The 20,620-nt window shown below is 42.9% G+C and overlaps 1 protein-coding gene across 1 annotated transcript in view; it reads left to right on the top strand.

Moving 5' to 3' along the window:
* LOC144762794 (CD109 antigen-like) overlaps positions 1 to 20,620 on the top strand; it is a 771,981-nt gene that overhangs the window by 592,928 nt on the left and 158,433 nt on the right. The window contains exon 24 of the mRNA XM_078648064.1: positions 7,644 to 7,725. Coding sequence (XP_078504190.1) covers positions 7,644 to 7,725 — 82 coding nt within the window. The remainder of the gene's footprint in view (positions 1 to 7,643; positions 7,726 to 20,620) is intronic.

The raw sequence follows: 20,620 nt of genomic DNA, 5'->3' as shown, positions 1-20,620 counted from the left end.
GAACGCCTCAAGAGATAGATCCCACCTCGGGTCCCCCGGCTCCAACGTGGATTCTCAACACTGTTCTCACAAGAATTATGGGCCCACCTTTTAAGCCCCTCCACTCCTGCCCCCTCCAATATCTCTCCTGGAAGGTGGCTTTTCTTGTTGCCATCACTTCACTCTGGCTTGTTAGTGAGCTCCAGGCATTAACTCTGGAAGCACCTTTCTTTCAAGAACACAGCGATAGGGTTGTCTGCCGCACCAACCCTAAATTCCATCCAAAAGTGGTCTCCTTGTTTTAATCGAATCAGTCCATTGATCTTCCATTTTCTTTCCTCAACCTGACTCAGTTGTGCAATGGGGTCTCCATAACGTAAATAAAAAACAAGCCCCCATGTACATAATAGACAGAACTAAATCTTTTAGAAAGATGCAACAACTCTTTGTTGCTTTTTATGAACTCCATAAAGGGAAGGCTCTATCTAAATCAGTCATAGCCAGATGGATAGTCAAATGTATCCAAGCATGCTACGCAAAAGCCAAAAGAGGTTTGCCTAATACTCTGAGAGCCCACTCTTCATGAACGAAGGGGGCCTCTATGGTCTTCCTGGGAAAGATTCCCATAACTAACATTTGTATGCCAGTTACATGAGCCACATCTTCAAAAAACACTACTGTGTGGATGTGTCGGCCGGTCAACAAGCCAACATTGGGGAGGAGCTTCGCGCGCAACCGAGATGGTCGCGTGAGCACAGGGCTCCCAGACCTTCGCCACCTCCAGCACTTATCCTGACTATAATCCTGACTCTGACGCTGGATTATTGAAGATGCAACCAGGCTGATCTGCTAGCTGCTTTCAAGAATCGATTTGGTCCACGGGAACCGATTTTGTGACCATCTGAACTTTCCTAGCCTGTTCCACGGATCTGCCCGGGGCTCGAGTTGATATCTGCCTGGGCGGTAGTCGAACAACAACGGCTGCCCCTGATCTGGCTATCGACCCTGGATATGGCTTTCTGTTTCGGTTTCGTTTTTGGTCCGGACCTTCCTGAGCCGCGGACTTGTCACACCGCTTGAGGTTGGCTTTATTCACTGGTCCTACTTCAGGGCTTGGACCGTGCATCACCGATCAGTGTGGGACGTGCGGCACACTGTCCTTTGGATGAACATCTGGGAGTGACTTTGACGTAGCCATTTTCACCAGATCTCAGGGTCCCCTTGGGGACCTCGCTTCCAAGATGGCCGGCAAGCCCGAGGTTGAAAAGCGTAAGACCAAGTCTGTTCACCGTGGGGGCTCCGTACAAACTAACGTTATGGATCGATACACCCGTCCTAAGGGATCCCCCAGTGGAGCGGGCAAGCATCCGGCTGACAAGGGAGAGGATTCTACAGCGGAAGATGATTTGACGCTCCGCGATGTCATGGGCGCCATTGCGTATATGAAGACCTCCATTGGTGAGCAGTATGAGACCCTGGCACACAAATTGGACACGATGGCAATTGAGGTCAACTTGATCAGGGCGGATTTAGCTAAAACAAACGAAAAAGTGAAATCCCTGGACTTGAAGACTTCTAGCCTCACAACGGATGTCTCCGACCAACAGACGGAGGTCCGTAATCTACGGACCTCCAATGACTTCTTTTCCCGTCGTCTGGAGGATTTTGAAAGTCGTTCTCGGCGGAACAATGTCTGTATTGTGAGTGTCCCTGAAAATTCTGACTCCTCAAACGTCGACCTTCTTGTGGAGGACCTCATCGTCAACCATCTGGCACCCAAAGGCCTCAGTAAATTCTTTGCGGTGGAGCGGGCCCACAGAGTGCCGGGTGGTAAACCCAAGTTGGGTGCTACCCTGCGGCCCATAATCGCAAGGATATTCAATTTCCGTTATCGGGACGCTATCCTGCAGGCGTCGCGTTTGGATGGCCCCACGAAATTTGAGAACACGACGGTGAGTTTCTACCCGGACTTCACTCAGTTGGTGCAGAAACAGAGGTCGGGGTTTCTGGGAGTGAAGAGGCGATTGAGAGACAGGGACATGAAGTACGCAATGCTATTTCCAGCCCGGCTACGTGTGGTACATGCGGAACGAACTTTCTTCTTTTATCACCCTGAGGCTGCAAGTGACTGGCTCGACTCGCTGCCCGGGCGGCAGGAACATTCTGGACATTTTGGTGGAGCCGAAGGTGGTCCGGTGGAGCAGGAATAATGGTGGACCTGATCCGATGGACTTCATATAGACCTATCAGCTGTGGTTTGCGGTTCCTTTCCTCCGCTTAAATTGACCGGGTCTCCGGGGGTGGCGGGGGACGTGGGTCTCTTCCTCCTCGGGGGTTCTTATCGTAGATTAGTTATTTGCTAGGGCGACAGGCACACTGCAAGTTGGGGGGGCCTTCGAGTCTAACGCAGGGGTGCAGGGTTGGGGGTTTTGTTTCCGGGGTTTGCTGGGGGGTGGAGGGGGGAAGTTGTTTTTTGTTTGGTTCATTTCAAGGCACTGTATTGGTGGACTTTTGGAATTGGCTGTCGCGACTTATGTGGGGTGGATGCTGCCATCATGTTTGGGATGGGGGATAGGGGGCTGAAACTGCTGTGTTGGAATGTTAACGGGCTGGGGGACAGGATAAAACGTGGTGTGGTATTACAACTCCTGAGACGTCGCTCCCCTGATATTGTACTGTTGCAAGAGACACACTTGATTGGGAATACATGTCATGCTATGAATCGTAGGGGATACCGTCTCATTGCACACTCTGGCTTTACCACTGGCTCTAGGGGGCCGGGAATCCTGGTCAGAGCCTCCCTCCCCCTTGAGATCGATGCCATCATGCTTGACAACGGGGCGGTACGCCGCCATCACTGGACGGTGGGAGGGGGAAGTCATCTCTTTGCTTTCCGTTTATGTCCCGCCCGGCCTTCAGGCCACAACCTTTGCTGATTTGGGGAGGGTGGTCTTGGGGCTCCCAGAAGGCATTCTTGTTGGAGGAGACTTTAACTCGGTGGTCTCCGGTTGTTCCGATCGCTACCCACCCAGGGATCTTGGGAGGTCCCAGTCTTGGTTGGGTGGCTTTCTCGATACTCTGGGACTGATAGACTGCTGGAGGCTGCTACACCCTGAACAATTGCAATATACCTTTCACTCCGGTGCACACGGTAGCCTCTCGAGACTAGACTATATCCTGATGCCCGCAACACAGGCCCCGTTGATTAAAGAAATCAGACACTTGGCCAGGGGCATTTCAGATCATTCCCCTCTGTGGCTTGTAATGAAAGCTGGGCCGGGGACTGAGGGCCGGGTAGCCCCGATCAACCCTTGGTATCTCCGTGACCCTAAGATCCGAACGGAACTGGTTAAATCACTGGATCATTATTTTGTGGATAATGTGGGGTCTGTCATCATCGGTCTCGCTATGGGAAGCTTATAAGACCGTCATCCGCGGTCATGCTTTATCGCTCATTAATAGCGCTAAGAAGCGTAGGTGCGAGGCAGTGGTCCGGCTTGAAACTGAGATAGCAGATATAGAAAGAGACTTGGAATCTGATGTTACTCAGGACAGGTTGCACCTTCTCAGCCTTAAGCAAACTGGCTACAGGGCATTGGTCACTGATACTGCGAAGGGGCTGAGCAGGGAGCAGCAGGGCCGTTTGTATGACGTGGGTGACAAGGCCGGAAAGTTGATTGCATGGTTGGATAAGAGGGAGAGGGCTAGCCGCATAGTTCCCTTGATCGAGAAGGCAGACGGTGTGAGAGTGACTGACCCGGTTGAGATTGTGGAGTGTTTTTCTGAGTATTATCAAACTGTCTACTCCCCAGTGTCGGATAGGCCGGAGCAGGACTCGCGCCTGCTCCTCAGGGATATCGCTTTGCCCTGCTTGTCGGATCTAAATAGGGAGCTGGTGGACGCGACGCTCTCCGTTGAGGAGGTCGCGGCCGCGGTTCGCTCTGTGAGGTCCGGGAAGGCCACGGGTCCGAACGGACTTCCCATCGAACTTTACAAGCTACGTCCAGATACAATAGCACCACATCTTCGCTCTATGTTTTTGGAGTCGCTAGAAGCTGGTACCCTCCCTTATGACCAACGACTTGCATCTATTGTTGGCGGCTTGGCTGAGGTGGGAGCCATCAATGAAGGGTATACGTTGGTCCCCCGATTTCGAAGATAGAGTGTCGCTCTACGCAGACGACATCCTGTTATACTTTACCTCACCTCGAAAGTCGCTGATAGTGCTATTCGATGTATTGACCTCCTTTGGTAAAAACTCTGGCCTTGTTATCAACTGGTCCAAGTCCTGCTTGTACGTTCTTTCGGGCGAATCTCCTCTCTTGACGCGTGGGTGCCCGATACAGGTGGTACAGGCGGGTTTCAAATACTTGGGGGTATTTATTACCGTGGACCCCGTTGTCTGTTTTGAACGTAACCTGTTGCCGCCGCTTCGGCGCCTGCGGTCCGATGTTGAGGCGTGGCGTAGACTCCCACTATCCCCGCTCGGACGGGCGGCATTATTTAAGATGATGTCTTTGCCCCGATTTCTCTACGCCCTCCAGAACACTTTTGATACCATCCCGGCTAGTTACTTCTGAGAGGTCGAAAGCTTACAGAGACGGCTGATATGGGGTGGCGGTCCCGCATAGCCCTTGCCAAGTTAACACTTCCTTGGTACGACGGTGGAATAGCTCTCCCGGATATTAGGCGCTATTACTGGGCCTCCCAGCTGGGGGCGATTAACCATGGCATGTATGACCCTGCGTCTAACCCCGCGTTTGAAATGGACAGATGGTTGCTGCCTGGTGGGGACTACAATAGGGCGCTTTATTCGAAATCCGCTGGGAGGACGCTCACTGGCCCCACCAAGATAGCTGTGCAGGTATGGCATCGTGCCACCGATGCAATGGGATGGAGGGACAGACTCACACGCGCGACCCCTCTCTATGCCTCCGAGAGGCTAGGCTCCCTGTGGAAGACGAAAGGTTTTGATCGGTGGGATGTTATAGGTATAGCCAGGGTGAATGATGTATGGACCAAGGATCGGTTCAAAACCTTTGAGGAATTGAGACTGGAGTATGACTTGAGTGACAAGGAGTTTTTTAGGTATGCTCAGATCCGTCATGCGTTGATGGCGGTTTTCCCCCCGGGCACTATTGTTCCGGAGGCATCGCCGCTTGAGGATCGGGTGCTGGGCGGACACGTTCCCGACAGCACGATTTCGCTCATTTACAAGAGGCTGATAAACAATAGGATCGACCTCTTACAGCGACTTAGGGAGGCTTGGACCGGTGATGGCTTGGAGTTGGATGACGAGGATTGGCAGTCAGCCATATCCTCTCCGAAGGAGGTTGCAATCCCGGCCCGCCTCCGGTTTGTACAACTTAAGATTCTCCACAGGATCTATGTTACCGGTCCACGATTGGTCAGTGTGGGTTATGCTTCGGATGGGCTATGCAGGCGTGGCTGCGGCTTACTGAGCACTTTTCTCCATATACTCTGGGAATGCCCGGTGGTTGTTCGTTTCTGGAATCGAGTGCATGCAGTGATGGAAGAGGTCACGGGTGTTGCGTTGTTGCCTGAGGCTAGACGATGTTTGCTAAATGTTTGGGAACCCAATGATTATGATTTGGCCCAGACTCAGTGGGTGACCCTAGGTAATATGATCGCAAAGAGGGACATCGCCCAGTTGTGGGGTTCCCAGAGGCCGCCCACAGTCTTGGCCTGGAAGGAAAATATGGACTGGTGCATGTTCAGAGAGAAGACGGTGTATGTTGCGCGTGGCAGGCCCCGTAAATGGGGCAAGATTTGGGGTCGTTGGAATTCCTACCGGGGAGACATTTGCACCCCTCCCTTTGCGCATTTAGTGGTGGACCCTCCTTCCCCTTGACCCGACATTCCTCCTAATGTGCTGCTTGGATTGTCTCCGGACTTGCTATGTTCCTCTTTCCTCCCATCCCACAGGGTCATTGTTTGTATCATTTTTTTCACGCTCCCCCCGCAGGACGCTTCGCCATTTGATTGATTGTACTGCCTTGTTGTTTGTTCTTTTCTTTTCTTGTTTCTGTTGTTACAAATTTCTTTAAAAAAACAACAAGCCAACATTGTCCATGCAGTACTCTGTATGATGCTTCAATTCTCTGCAACACCCACCGGCTAGCAATTGCATTTGTGGGGAGAACTGCTTTACAGTCTATGCACAGCAAGTGTATCTACAGCCACACATGCCTCGAACAGAAATGTTACTCACCCTGTAAGCATCTGTTCATGGTTTGTAATGCTGTAAATTCTCATGAGGTCACCCATCTCCCTGGATGCCTATGGCTGTTTACAAAATGCTATTTTCCTAATACTCTCTCTTGCTTGGACATCTCTTTCTATAAATCGCTTTGCTCCACCTTCCGCCTCACCTACCGTGCGGTAAAACAATATAACAATGGAGTTCATGACCTTGCGTATTTTCAACAAGAGGAGAAGTCACAATACCTTGCGACTCGAAAAACTTCTTTGAAGAAAAACAACTTGGACACATCCGGCTCCTACTCCAGATGGCAGGAGTATGCACCACATACAAATCAACAGCGCACCAATGGCTGACAAGGGAACACCATGAAATAACCCCAGATGAATCTGCAAAAAGCACTAAAATGCCGAGCACCAGAGGGACAATTTGTTCCTCTAGGGATAGTTGGGAACTGACAGAGGATTTGGTCCTGAAGAAAGCTGCCGACCCTTGTGGTCGCAATTTTGCTGAACATGTCCACCCCTTATTTTGGATCAATTAAAGAAAGTGTAGGACAACCTAATGGTCCATTTCACATACCTCTAATTTTTAAGCTTGCAACTGCTCCTCTTTTTATGTTTCTGTTGACGATTAAAAGTACTATCTCCAGGGGACAGTAAGCAACATTAATTAACTTGCCTTGCACAGATCCCACCATGTATCTCATGGCAGAGACTCAACCTCCTAGTCGGGAAAAGGCCTGATGATGCAACTGACCACAAGTACGCCAGTGACGAAAACATAACACTTTGGAAAGTGGTCACAGAGGGGATCACTGTAATTTAATGAAGAGACTCTAATCCACAGAGAATGGTATGGGTGCACTCCTTGTGATTACCCCCATGTTATGTATTGGAAGCAGAGTGCTTCTAAAGCAAAATGCTTCTACCTACCTCTTTTGATTTTTTTTTATATCTTAATTTATACTCAGAGGAGTCCGAAACAATATCCAATTCAACATGAGAATTGTACCAACCATCTTGTAATTCAGAAAGAGCTCTTTACTCAACACTTCAGAGTTCACTATGTTTCTGCATTACAGGAATCATCCCCCACAAGCATTTGCCTCTTGTAAATGATCTTAAATTAGATCTCTGGTCTCTTGCCATTGTTTGTTTGTTGATGTGTTGATCTCTCACTAGATTTGTGCCATACAAACGCCCATTCGAATAAATAGGTAGTCTAATTTTAAGTCCGCAAAAAGGCTCAATTCTCTTACAAACTCTCTTACTCTCTAGGAGTTTCTGGAAGCTTAGGACAATTCTAACATGGTTATAATAAGAGTACTATAATTCTGTTAAAAAGGAACATGTTCTGTCTTGTTTATTATAATGCCTTCCAGGCAAACATTATATTTCATGGAGGTTAGACATTTTACCTGCTTGTTTTCTCTAATTAGGTTACCAAAGAGAGCTTCTCTTCCAAAGAGATGATGGTTCTTTCAGTGCATTTGGAGCCTCGGACCTTTCTGGAAGCACATGGTAGGTGTAATCAATAACCTTTGGTTCTGTCTGACATTTTTATTTTTTATTTATTGATTTTTTTATTTTATTTAAAGAGTATTGTATAGCGTGAACAAGACCCTTGGGTATCGGAACGCTTTACATTACATGAGGTAGATTAGAGACAAGTCTAGTATAGTACAACGATTCACAGTGATATGACGTAGGTAAGCATACATCCATAAATGGTTAAACAAAATTAAAAGGATAACACAGTATATATAGTGACATGAGGTAGATTTGGGATATAACTATATATATGGTGTACTGGGACTTCCTGACTGCAAAAGTTTTTAAGTGTCTTTTCCTGTGCATTCTATCTTATTCACTTCTGAGTCAAGGATATGTATAGTACCGATCGCGGCTATCCCCCATACAGCTGTAAAACTGTAAGTATGAGTTTGACACAGTATATACAGTGATATGAGGTAGATTTGGGATAAACCTAAGTGCAAAAGTTTTTAGTTGACTTTTCCTGTGTATTCCATATTCTCCAATCCTGGGTCAGGATTAGTGTAGTACCGACAGCGGATATCCTCAAAAAGCTTGTGTATTTCTTTTCACTTTCCTTGTTGTTATGTCTTGGTCAAAACTATGTCATGGTGCTAATGATGAACTGTCTTGTCTATGGAAGGAACTTACTCATTAGAAATATCTTAGTTTCCCTCTTAAAGGTTGCTGTGTTTGGGATTTTTCTAATGTTTGGCGGAAGTGAGTTCCAGATTCTGGGGGCTGCTCCTGAGAAACTTCTATCATAAGTTTTCTTCTTTCGAAAAATGGGTGGCCTCAGTACCAGATCCTTGGCGCTCCTAGCTAGTCTGTTTCCTCCAGATACTTGAATGCTTTGTGGGTGATACAGGCCATTTTTAGCTGAATTCTGGCTTCGTATGGTAGCCAGTTAAATGCTTTCAGATGTGGTGAGATATGGTCGAACTTCCTCGATCCAGTGGTAATTCTTGCAGCTGCATTGAGGCATGCTTTTAGTGGTGCTGTGGAAATTTTTGGTAGACCTGCTAAAGTAGTGCATCCATATTCAATCCTCGAGATAACCAGTGATTGGACTGCTAGTTTGAAATCCGCCTTAGAGATGAATGGTTTCACTTTTCTAATGTAGTTCAAATGAAAACGGGCACTTTTTGCCATTGATTTGATGTGGGCTTTCATGTCTAGGTTCTAGTCGAGTATGATTCCTAGTGATTTTGCCGAGTCAACTAGAGGTGGGGTGCAGTTAAGCGCTGTGATCATTTTGGAGCATTCCTTCACCTCTGTGTGGTTCTTTGGTGGTGAGATTAGTAGGAATTCTGTTTTGTGCGTTTAGCTTCAGATGATTGTTAGTTAACCATTGTAGTGCAGATTATGTTATTGGTGTAATTTCCAGAACACCTACTTCATTAAACATTTATTTATATATTTATTTGCACAGTGATTTCTGAACACATCCAAGTTCGCACACTAGTACAAAGTACACTGAATGTACTTTTAAAAATGTACTTTCTGTGGACACTGCTTATCATGCAGTATAATATTTGCACACCTTTAAAGTATAATTTGGGACCGTTTTGCTCCAGATTAGCATCTTTGGAATGTTTCATTGTGCTGACAGAGTAATGCACAATTCATGACAGCTTCAGCCTGCAAAAGTGTATTTTCTGCAGCCACCCTCGTAGAAAACTGTCAAAGAAACAGCATCTCTACCAGGGTAAACTCTGTGCCTGTCCAGGTGAAGATCATAGAAGATGGTATTTATAAAGGATATAAACGGGATCCTACAGCAGTATCAAAAGTTGCGGCAGAGTCTACTGTTGTAAGGACTTTCCTTCTCTTCCTCCTTTCCACCCTGTCTTCCCTCCTTGTTCAGTCTGGGGACAGTTAGAATGTTCAATGATGTCATAGAATCTGATGTGACTCATGTTAGTCAGTTGACTCCTGGCTGAGCTGAAGGAAAGCAGCTTCTGGTGGAGCCTTCATACCATCCTACATATTGGCCTACCTTCTACCCTGGCTACCTACTTACCACCTCTGTACTTCAACCTGAATAAATATTCTCACCTGGAACTACTACCTGGACTCCTGTCAGATAGTTATTTTCAACATTTTGGCGACGATCTGGTCTTCTCTGCGTGTTTTCAAATGTATTGGACTTACTCTTAAAAGTAATTCTTCTACTTACACTAAGAAATTTTCAATACATCATCTAAGGATTCAACAATACTGTAACTTCATCCAAGAACCCAAGCTTGTTACATTTATTCATCCTTCTGGCAGCCCCATCCCCACCAGTGACCAATAGACACAGGTCAGCATCAACTCCGGCATGCCAGTTCTCCACTCAAGCTTGGTGAGTCTTCTTATGTTTTTACTTCTTTGCTGTAGCTCCTCTTCATTAATAATAATAATAAAACCATTTGTAGAGCGCATGGTTGCACTATAACAGTGTGTCCTTGCGCTATGGAAGCAGACCATCTTGCAAGCAAGACCTACTGTACCTAGTACCACAAGGGGAGAAAAGGAATAATGCGGGACTTAGGTTCGAGGGAATAGGTGAGTTTTCAGTTTAAGTCGAAATCTCGCTTCCGACGGTTCCATTCGAAGTTCGATGGGGAGCTCGTTCCATCTTTTACAGGCTAGATATCTGAACGAGCGACCTCCCATTCGTGATTTGAAAATGCGGGGAACCTGAAACAGCATGCTCCCTAATGATCTCAAATGGAGGATCTTAAGAGCCTGTTTCCCTGAGGCTCTTCTGGACAAATTCAGGACCAGTCTGGCAGCCGAATTTTGTACGCATTGCAGCTGCTGTAATCCTTTTTTACTCAGACCAATAAGCAAAGAGTTTCCATAATCCAGGTGGGGGGTGACTAGTGCATGTTTTAAAGATTTCCTTGTGTCAATGGGTAAATAATCAAGTACTTTGCGTATGGTTCTGAGGACTCCGTAACATTTACCCACCAGTCTTCCAATGTGCTGTCTACAGGATAGGCTGGAGTCCAGAAAGACACCTAGGTTCTTCACTGTTTCAGAAGGGGAAGGTGTAGGCCCCAACTCCGATGGCCACCATGCTGATGACCAAATTGTGGGAGCTCTCCCAATCACCAATAGCTCCGTTTTATCGCCATTAAGGCGTAAACAGTTGTCATTCATCCATTCGGATACATCTTTGAGACAGGATGAGAAGTTTGCTGCTGCCTCATTCTGGCCTTGAGCTAGGGTGATCATCAATTGCGTGTCATCTGCGTATGTTACACTCCATAAGGTGCCACGATTCTAGCCAGGGGTTCCATATATATATGTTAAATAGCGTCGGGCTCAGGCTTGAGCCCTGTGGAACGCCATGCCTTAACCACCTAGGGGAGGATTTGAACGGAGGACAGTGAACTTGGAAACTTCTGTCTTTTAAAAAGGATCGTATCCATTCATGGGCCGGTCCTTCCACTCCCATTTCTGTGAGGTGAGTCAGCAGCGTGGTGTGTGATACGGTGTCAAACGCCGCACTCCGGTCTAGTAGTATCAATGCTGCCGTCTGTCCCTCATCTACTATTCACCTAACGCCTGCTGTGTGTTATTGGATTACCTACTCATCAAGTGCGCCTTCCATACCATATCATGTCTCTTCGGATATATCTATCACACAGTTGCAGTCGGCCTGATCACCCCTCTGCGTTTCCCTGTGTTGTTGTTTAGACTCTTCGATAATTGTAGCAGTGTTTAAAACAGTCCGTGACTTTCAACAGCTCAAAAAATCCTTCTTCACTAACTGGCTTCTTTCATGTGTGGGACATTGTTATTGCCATATTCTCAGTTCTACAGAAATTACCAGCGAGTAAATATCTGCCACCCTCTGTGCCTCCACAACTGGCCTTTGTCTTGAAACGCATTCAAAGTGCGTATACATCGTTTTTAGTGAGATACCATCATGTTATTTACTGTTCCTTGATGTGTTCCAGTTCAACTGTCTTGCCATATTTAAATGTGGCAGGCATACTTTGACTGTGCGCTGTCTCACCTGTTTTCTTAAGCCCTGCAGCATTCTTTGGATTCTTTGTGACTCATCGGTATCCAAGTACTATTGGACTGCAGTGGGACGTTTTGCTGCCACAAAATGCCGTGAACCACTCTGCACGCCGTCAATTTCGTGGCACCATTTTGTAATGTAGACTGTCTCTACATTAGTAGTTGAACGTTGTCACAACTCCACTTGGCATTTATTTCTCACGAATCTGTTTGAATAACTTCAACACCCAGCAATGTCATTTTGATATTCTTCAACTTTGTGAGGAACATATTTTCACCTTCTGCGTGATGTTTGCTCCTTCATTATTTTTCTTTTACATATTTCTTCCTGGACTATTAGAACAACTTCCCCAAATAATGTTTTTGTTATGGTGAACATTTTTCTTTTATCTGGGCTCAGTGCGCCATCTTCTGGACTTATTATGAAATTATTTACTGTGTAATTCTTAATAAGTTTTCCTATCCTTGTGCACACTCGGCTACCAGGTCGAGTACCAGTGTTATTAATGCATGCTGTTTTTGAAATGTGGATAATCCTCAACCAAGGTACTGTTCATTTCTTTCAGTATTTGTATGCCTTCTTGTTATTACTGTCTACGGTGACTACTTCTATTATTTTAGTTTATTGTTTTGAGATACCCCATGACCACGGTGACTACTTTTGTTATTTTAATTTGTTTCTTTTATTCTTTGCAGCGTATGACTTAGTGTATATTCTTTGTATTTAATGACTTGTACTTTTCTTTTTATCCAATTGTCTTGACATTATATTGTTATTGGAGTATGAAATTTACATTTATTGATGTATATTGAGATAACTGTACTTATTTCATTATTATTTATCTTAATGTTTATAGTCATTTTACTTCTATAATATATGTTTAATTAATAGTTAGTGGGGCTTTCCCCCTTTTCAGTCATAGGCCTTGTTCCTGGTATTCTTACAGCGTATAAAGTTTCTGGTATTCTTTACTTCTTTTAGACATTTTGCGCAATTTTCACGTGTAGGGCTTTCACCCTTTTCTGTTTCTGTCATTTTAGAGTGCTTGGAGTTGTGTTTCTAGACTTTTTGTGATGGTGTTCTATTTTATTGACTTTCTGCTGAATTGTCACATTCCTATTCATTGCTCTTGTATTGGGTTGAGTTTTGGCACACATTTTTTCTGTTCCGTTTGACTCAGCTGAGTTTTGTTCATTGAGTGCTTCTGGCCATTTGTTTGTTGATTTACCTGAGACGTCAGGTGTACATTCATGATATGTTTTCTTTTGTTTCTTCTTTAAATTAACATTATATTCTTCTGCGGTGTAGGCGTACACTTCCGTTTTTCCTGTTTTTTTTCAGATTGCCTACGTTCTACATTACACTTACTTTTCTTCTAATTTTGTGTTATGGTTTCTTTTGTTTGCAGCGCTGGTTCGCTGTTTTCGCCATTTCACTTTACGTGGTGTTTGCCTTGGCGTACAAGTATGGTATGTGTTTTGTTATTTCTGGTGTTCGGCACATGTTTTCTTGATTTTGCTGTTCCCTTGGAAAATGGGGAATGGTGTTCATGCCTCATTTTGCTACATTCTCCTTGATTGTAGTGGTGTTCGTGCCTATTTACATTCGACTTGATTGTGTTAGTTCCTTCGTGCTGTTTTTAGCGTTTCATTGTTATTGCATCATTGCGATTATGCATTATTGCATTTCTGCATTCTATGTATTATTTATTGTTTCGTTTATACATTGTTTTTACCTTATACTTTGATCTTATTTCTTCTTCTTTTCTTTCCCTTTGTAAACAAAGAGGATATGTTGTAAGGTCTTTCCTTCTCTTCCTCCTTTTCAACCTGTCTTCCCTCCTTGGTCAGTCTGGGGACATTTAGAATGTTCAATGATGTCATAGAATCTGATGTGACTCATGTAAGTCAGTTGACTCCTGGCTGAGCTGAAGGAAAGCAGCTCCTGGTGGGGCCTTCATACCATCTTACATATTGGCCTACCTTCTACCCTGTCTACCTACTAACCACCTCTGTACTTCAACCTGAATAAAGATTCTCATCTGGAACTACTACCTGAACTCCTGTGAGATAGTTATTTGCAACATTTACCTTTCGGTTTCTGTTTAATCGATCCCTTCAAATGTGTTGATATCTCACAGCTTGAGGCTACTGGCGGCTCTGGGTCAGTGACATTAGACCTGGATTTTGTGACGTGTTCATTCTAAATACTGATGGCAGCAGATGGATGCGATGAATTGAACAATAAAAAAGAAGGTTTCCCTTTTCTTGGTTGTAAATGATAGATCCGACTGTGGTAAGCAGTCCTGCTATCAACCGTGATTTACGATACAGCTCGGAGTATGATCAATTATAAGTCAACCCACACAGTAACAAATTTACACATAGGAGCTAATCAATGATAATATGGTTTCAAAGAATTTAAGCAAATTTCAACAATACATAAGTTTTGGGGAGAGGGGTTGGCCTAACGGCTGAGGCGTTCGACCTCGGACCTGGGGAACTTGGTTCGAGTCTCGGTAACGACGCCAAAAACCCCCTGTGATTCTGGGCAAATCACGTAATCTCCCCGTGCCTAAAATGAAAGTGTGTCCTCATGTAACGTGTCAGGCTCCGCCACAATTCTCCTCGGGGCTGTGCTGAGAGACCTATACCCACACCCACTCAACCACCCTGCGGCCCGGTTATATACCACAGACTAACAGTATGGTTCCGTGAGCGCGGGAAAGGAAGGGGACAGCAGGGAGGGAGATCTGAAATGACAAAGACAAGGTGTTTAGAATTGCACCCCTCCCTCTCTACTCTAGAACTCTAATCACTATCAGTGCTGTATACACCACCCTATGAAATTACAATCATACCTGAAAAGGAAAATGTAAATTCTTTATCTACAGGAGAGAGAGGCTAGGGTCCTATCTGTGACTGCACTCAACTAGAAAGAACAAGAAACATCATGAGATTAGGTATCTTCCTTACAAATTGCATAAGCTTCTTTCAACACCTCACCTACCACTTTATTTCAGTGTTCTGCCTTGAGCCGCATTTTCCATTCTGCTTAGGTACCCCCCCTTGTAGTTCCTCTCCTGCACCGTAGAAAGATAACAAAAAGGTTGTCGACAAACAAATAATATGCAAAATATGGAAGGTTCACTGCACCTCCATATCATGTCTTAACCAGCATTCCAACTGTATACTTTATAAACACGGAAGAGTTTGTATACCACAGTCTTGAGTTTCAATGTAAGATTCCCTTTATATCAGAATGAGCCCAAGCGGTTTGAGAATTGGATAGCGAGTTTTATGACACCCAAAAGTACTGCAATCCAACTCGCTCGAATAATGTCCTGAATTGGTCTCACCAAATCACGTATATCCCAAGGGTTTCCCCCGCAAGAGAATGCAGCCGCAATTCTCCACAAACGGGGAAAACAAACAGAAGTTTCTTGAGGACCCTTGTGCCTCTGATACACACAGCCGTGTGTATCTCCCAAGTTTGACACAGCGTTAGTTCCGCTTGTCTCAGCGTCCGTGTGCCTCCAACCGGCAACCACACGGAATGACTTTACTCACAGTTACTCCGGTTCTTCGTCCTCTACCAACCTCAGCTCTCACTCTGCAGAATTATCGGCTCCGTTCTTCTCCGCATCACGGCTTAAGTTCCGGGGCTGCGCGTCTGACGTCCTGCGCAGCGTAACCCCTTGGCCCTCTGGGATTTGTGGTTCCGATAGAAGAGTTGCCGATTACCACGCATTGCGCGGACAGCGGCACACGAAGAACCCATCCTTGACATAACGTAACTGGTGCTATGTAAAGCGCTCTGATAACTGATTAGGTTCAAGTTCGCGCAATATAAAACTCTGCAAAAAAAAAAAAAATAAGTAATAAAACTAGAGGTAAAGAATGATCAGGAAATAGAGGTACTGTTCATTAAAATTATTACATTTATTGTAACAAAGGATGGTATTTTGCATTCATTGACATTATATAAAAACAAATTTACACATACATTTTTATAAAAAAACATGACAAAATTGACAATTATATGAAAATAAAAGCACAATAACTGTCGACGCGGCGTTTGAACACCTTCTTCAGGACAATGCTTTCTATGGTTAAAAACAATCTATATAAGAGAATATAGACAAACAAAGTTTTATATTAATACACATTCTTTTAAAAAAAAAAAACCTCTATATCTATCATAAATTTTAGTTTCTATGGTCAGTTCAGCCTCGGTAATCTACATCATTATATCTAAAGCTTCAGGTTGAAATACATCATCTGACGATGTTGATTGTTATAGTAGATCTCATACATATATTGAAAAAAAAAAAACTTATTAGGTCTTCTAGCATTTGTTACCCCATGGTGCCTCAAAGTTTGATCTACTCTAAACTCCTGGATTCAATTACTAAGTGCAATACTCACTTTTTATCTTAAAAGGTCTCAGCTTATATTCTGTCAGACTTTACACTGGAGATCCTCGAGTTTTACTCTTCCTGTGGACACTTCTTCTGTGATTTATATTAAAGCATAAAGGGGTTAATCTTATGTTGGGACACCTAGTCTCATATCGTTTGCAAAAGGTCACAAAAATGGCTTACTTTACGTTATGTAGGACTTTTGATGTTTTGTGTTCTAGGTTTCTATCTCGAGCTGCTGGTTATTTGTTGCCCAAGGTAAGCTGTAAGAGCAGAAAGTCCTTTACTGTTTTCTGTTCACTTACTTAGTGTTTATAAATACATTATTTAAGCCGAGTACTAACCTTTAATGAAACTCCATTTATTTAAAATTCATATGTTTCTTTATTATTAAACAGCCTTGGTCTCCTGTGTCAATTTTCAATTTCTTCACTGGAGGTACTATATCAACTGTAACCAATGTGTGAAATCGTTTAAGCAAATATCCCATCATATTCATGATTACAAGGATATTTAAATAACGGTTCTTACCTCTAGCTTTTATAACCTAGGTCTCTTATGCAGGCTGGGTGTGGTCTGTGCTTCTGGTAACTGTAAAAAACACAACTAGGTATTATTTCTTATACCTGCTTTGTTAGGGAGATGACTATCCTATTTGCCATCAATAACAATTGTCTTATAGTTTTCATTACCTTTTAAAAAAATCTTCGGTTTTTCTAATCAGTTCGTTGTTTAGGTCTCCTGCTTTCATATTTTATGGGGATCCTATTTATGAAAAAGAAAGAGAGGAAAAAACAGTTCCTTCTTTTGCTATAGGAGAGGGTAATTACTAGCTAGACCTACTCGTATAACGGGGATGTACTTACTAGCGGCTTTTCTAGGGCTGCTTCCACACCGTCCTGCATCTGGGCTGCAACTGAGAACGATACTCAATTTTGCTGTTTTACTTATACTCGCGTTAATTGAGTAATTGACGCTCAACTGTTTTAAGCTGAGGGAATTAGTGATCACGGACCCGCCATTTTGTCTATATTCATTTCGGCCATCTTGTAACATGTTTATGATGCTTACGGGGGTACTATATGATGGTCATTTTTGTTGTTAACACTTTGTATACTAATATGTTGTACATTACTTTGTGTTGCTCTTTCACATCTCTCTCTCTCTCTCTCTCTCTCTATATATATATATATATATATATATATATATATATATATATATATATATATATATATATATATATATATATAATGTCCGGTTTTCGTTGCCTGGCGCCCTAATACAATAATTAGTTCTCCGCCCATTTCGTACATATGGGCAAATAGAATTGTAATAGACAGGAAAACGGGCACTGTTTTTAACTTAACTACCGCTCCATTTGATTTATTGGCGGTCTCTCGTTGTATTCCTCCGTCTGCCATATTTATAATCGCTGCCCGAGCTTAAAGTTCTTATAACACTGGTTCGGCCATATTGGAATATGTTAGGGCCCGGTGTTTGTGGCTTATATGCGTACGTTTTCTTGAATTGCAAGCATATTTTGTTAGCTCTTGTTGGTTAGATCATTCCTAGTTCCTATCAGTATCATTAACGACCCGTATGAAACGAAGTCTATATTAATTTACACTCGATTTTGTTGGAACAATCAGTTACCCTATGTCTTGTATGTATGGCCCGCGGCCGTTTTACTCGGGGCATAAAAGACCAACCGTAGGATACACCAGAGTGGTGTTGCACCCGCGGAATACGTTCACTAAATAAAAAACTGCCATCTAAGGATGTCGATGAATTCTCTTTGTTCTAGGCCTTTACTTATTTATATTTCGCGATTTCAGTTATCATATTTATACCTGGTATTGTCATTGTCTATAACCGGGTGTGTCATTGGTTACGATTGATCTTTTTGTATTAACTATTTATCAATGACCTGGTCATCAATTATTGGATGGACATCAATGTTACTTGCTTATATCTATAGGTTTATAATGAGCTTGCTTACATTATTATGTATACTCTGGCTAACATTATTTAGACTAGAGCTATACGCTCGCTATTTTTTAATTATCTATCGAACTTGAACTGCTTCCCTGATCTATTTAAAAGGGCTTAAGACCTGCCTATTCTCTTCTCTGGCCAGGCTGTACCTATGTCCTTCTTACCCTGTATGTCCTGCTTCTGGATTTTCACAGATTCAAGGAGGGTACATTACTGGAGGGCGTTTTGTTCAGAGAATTCTTTCCCATTCTTCCCTATTGTTTAAACCACTTTTAAAGGTCTCGAATTTGGACATATAAAATTGTTCTCTCTTTTTGCGTTTTGTGTTAAGATCACCTCCTCTCTTATTAATATCTACTGCCTCTAATACGCACCATCTTATTTCATCTTCTTTATGATTTTCCTTGGTCCAATGAATCACTAAAGGTGCGTCTGACCGCTTAGTTTTAATCGCTGATCTGTGTTCGTTGAGTCTAACCCAGATTTCTCTGGAGGTCTCACCTATGTATGCTAATCCACACGGACATTGGATCATATAGACCACATTTTTTGTTTTACAGTTTACTAATTTGTGATGCTTATGGTTCGTTCCCTGATATGTAACGGTGGGTCCTTTTATAATCGTGTTGCAGTTTTTGCAGGTCCCACAGGGAAAGTTTCCTACAATGCTTTTTCCATCTAATGTTCCAATCTTGTTAGTTGCCCTGTCTTGATAAGTGTGAACTAAACAATTTCTGATTGTTCTATTGCGTCTGAACGCAAAAATAGGTTTTGGAAGTAAACTAGTTTTTCCATTATTCAACAGCTTCCAATTCCTATTTATCAAATTTTTTACCTTATTAGTTACGTTTGTGAACTTTGTTACACAAACTATTGTTCTATCCTTATTGTTTGTTTTCTGCTTTGGTTCGAAAAGGCTCTCCCTATTGTAATATTTTGCTCTTTTGTAAGCTTTCATAATCATTTTGTTAGGGTACCCTCTTTCGATAAATTTATTTATTAGAATGTTTGCATGTTTTTCAAATTCTCGTTTATCTGTACAATTCCGTTTAACCCTCAGATATTGGCCAAATGGTATGTTATTACGTTGACTGGCTGGATGATTACTCTCTAAATGCAACATCGTGTTGCGATCTGTGGGTTTACGGTAGAGCTCTACTTGTAGTCTCCCTTGTACATCTTTTATTTTGATGTCTAGAAAGTTGCAGCTTTTATTGCTGTATGAGGATGTAAACCTGAGGTTACTGTCCCCCAGGTTAATCCACTCTATGAAGGCTATCCGGTTTTCCTCACTCCCTTTCCATATAAAGAAGACATAGTCAATGAAGCGGGACCACCTATCCACATGTTCGTAGAAGGGGGCCGCTTCATTGAAAATGTGTACCTCTTCAAATGCTGCTACATAAAGACATGCCAAGCTTGGGGTACAAGTAGCACCCATACTGGTGCCTTTCGTTTCTTTGTAATAGTCATCTTTAAATAAAAAAATATTATTTTTCAGGACCAATTCTACACAATTTACTATGAATCTTGAGTGATCGGATAACTCTCCCTGGTGATTTTTTAGGAGATTTTTAATCATAGCGATGAATATGATGGGATATTTACTTAAACGATTTTACACATTGGTTACAGTTGATATAGAACCTCAAGTGAAGAAATTGAAAATTGACACAGGAGACCAAGGCTGTTTAATAATAAAGAAACATATGAATTTTAAATAAATGGAGTTTCATTAAAGGTTAGTACTCGGCTTAAATAATGTATTTATTAACACTAAGTAAGTGAACAGAAAACAGTAAAGGACTTTCTGCTCTTACAGCTTACCTTGGGCAACAAATAACCAGCAGCTCGAGATAGAAACCTAGAACACAAAACATCAAAAGTCCTACATAATGTAAAGTAAGTCATTTTTGTGACCTTTTGCAAATGATATAAGGTGTCCCAACATAAGATTAACCCCTTTATGCTTTAATATAAATCACAGAAGAAGTGTCCACAGGAAGAGTAAAACTCGAGGACCTCCAGTGTAAAGTCTGACAGAATATAAGCCGAGACCTTTTAAGATAAAAAGTGAGTATTGCACTTACTAATTGAATCCAGGAGTTTAGAGTAGATCAAACTTTGAGGCACCATGGGGTAACAAATGCTAGAAGACCTAATAAGTTGTTGTTTTTTTCAATATATGTATGAGATCTACTATAACAATGAACATCGTCAGATGATATATTTCAACCTGAAGCATTAGATATAATGATGTAGATTACTGAGGCTGAACTGACCATAGAAACTAAAATGTATGATAGATATAGAGGTTTATTTTTTTTAAAGAATGTGTAGTAACATAAAACTTTGTTTGTCTATATTCTCTTATATAGATTGTTTTTAACCATAGAAAGCATTGTCCTGAAGGTGTTCAAACCTGCTCACCGAAACGCCGTGTCAAC

The sequence above is a fragment of the Lissotriton helveticus genome, chromosome 6 (assembly GCF_964261635.1).
Source record: "Lissotriton helveticus chromosome 6, aLisHel1.1, whole genome shotgun sequence".
In the NCBI taxonomy this organism is placed as follows: domain Eukaryota; kingdom Metazoa; phylum Chordata; class Amphibia; order Caudata; family Salamandridae; genus Lissotriton; species Lissotriton helveticus.
Note: the sequence above shows the minus strand (reverse complement) of the source record. Positions and strands in the feature narration are given on the sequence as shown.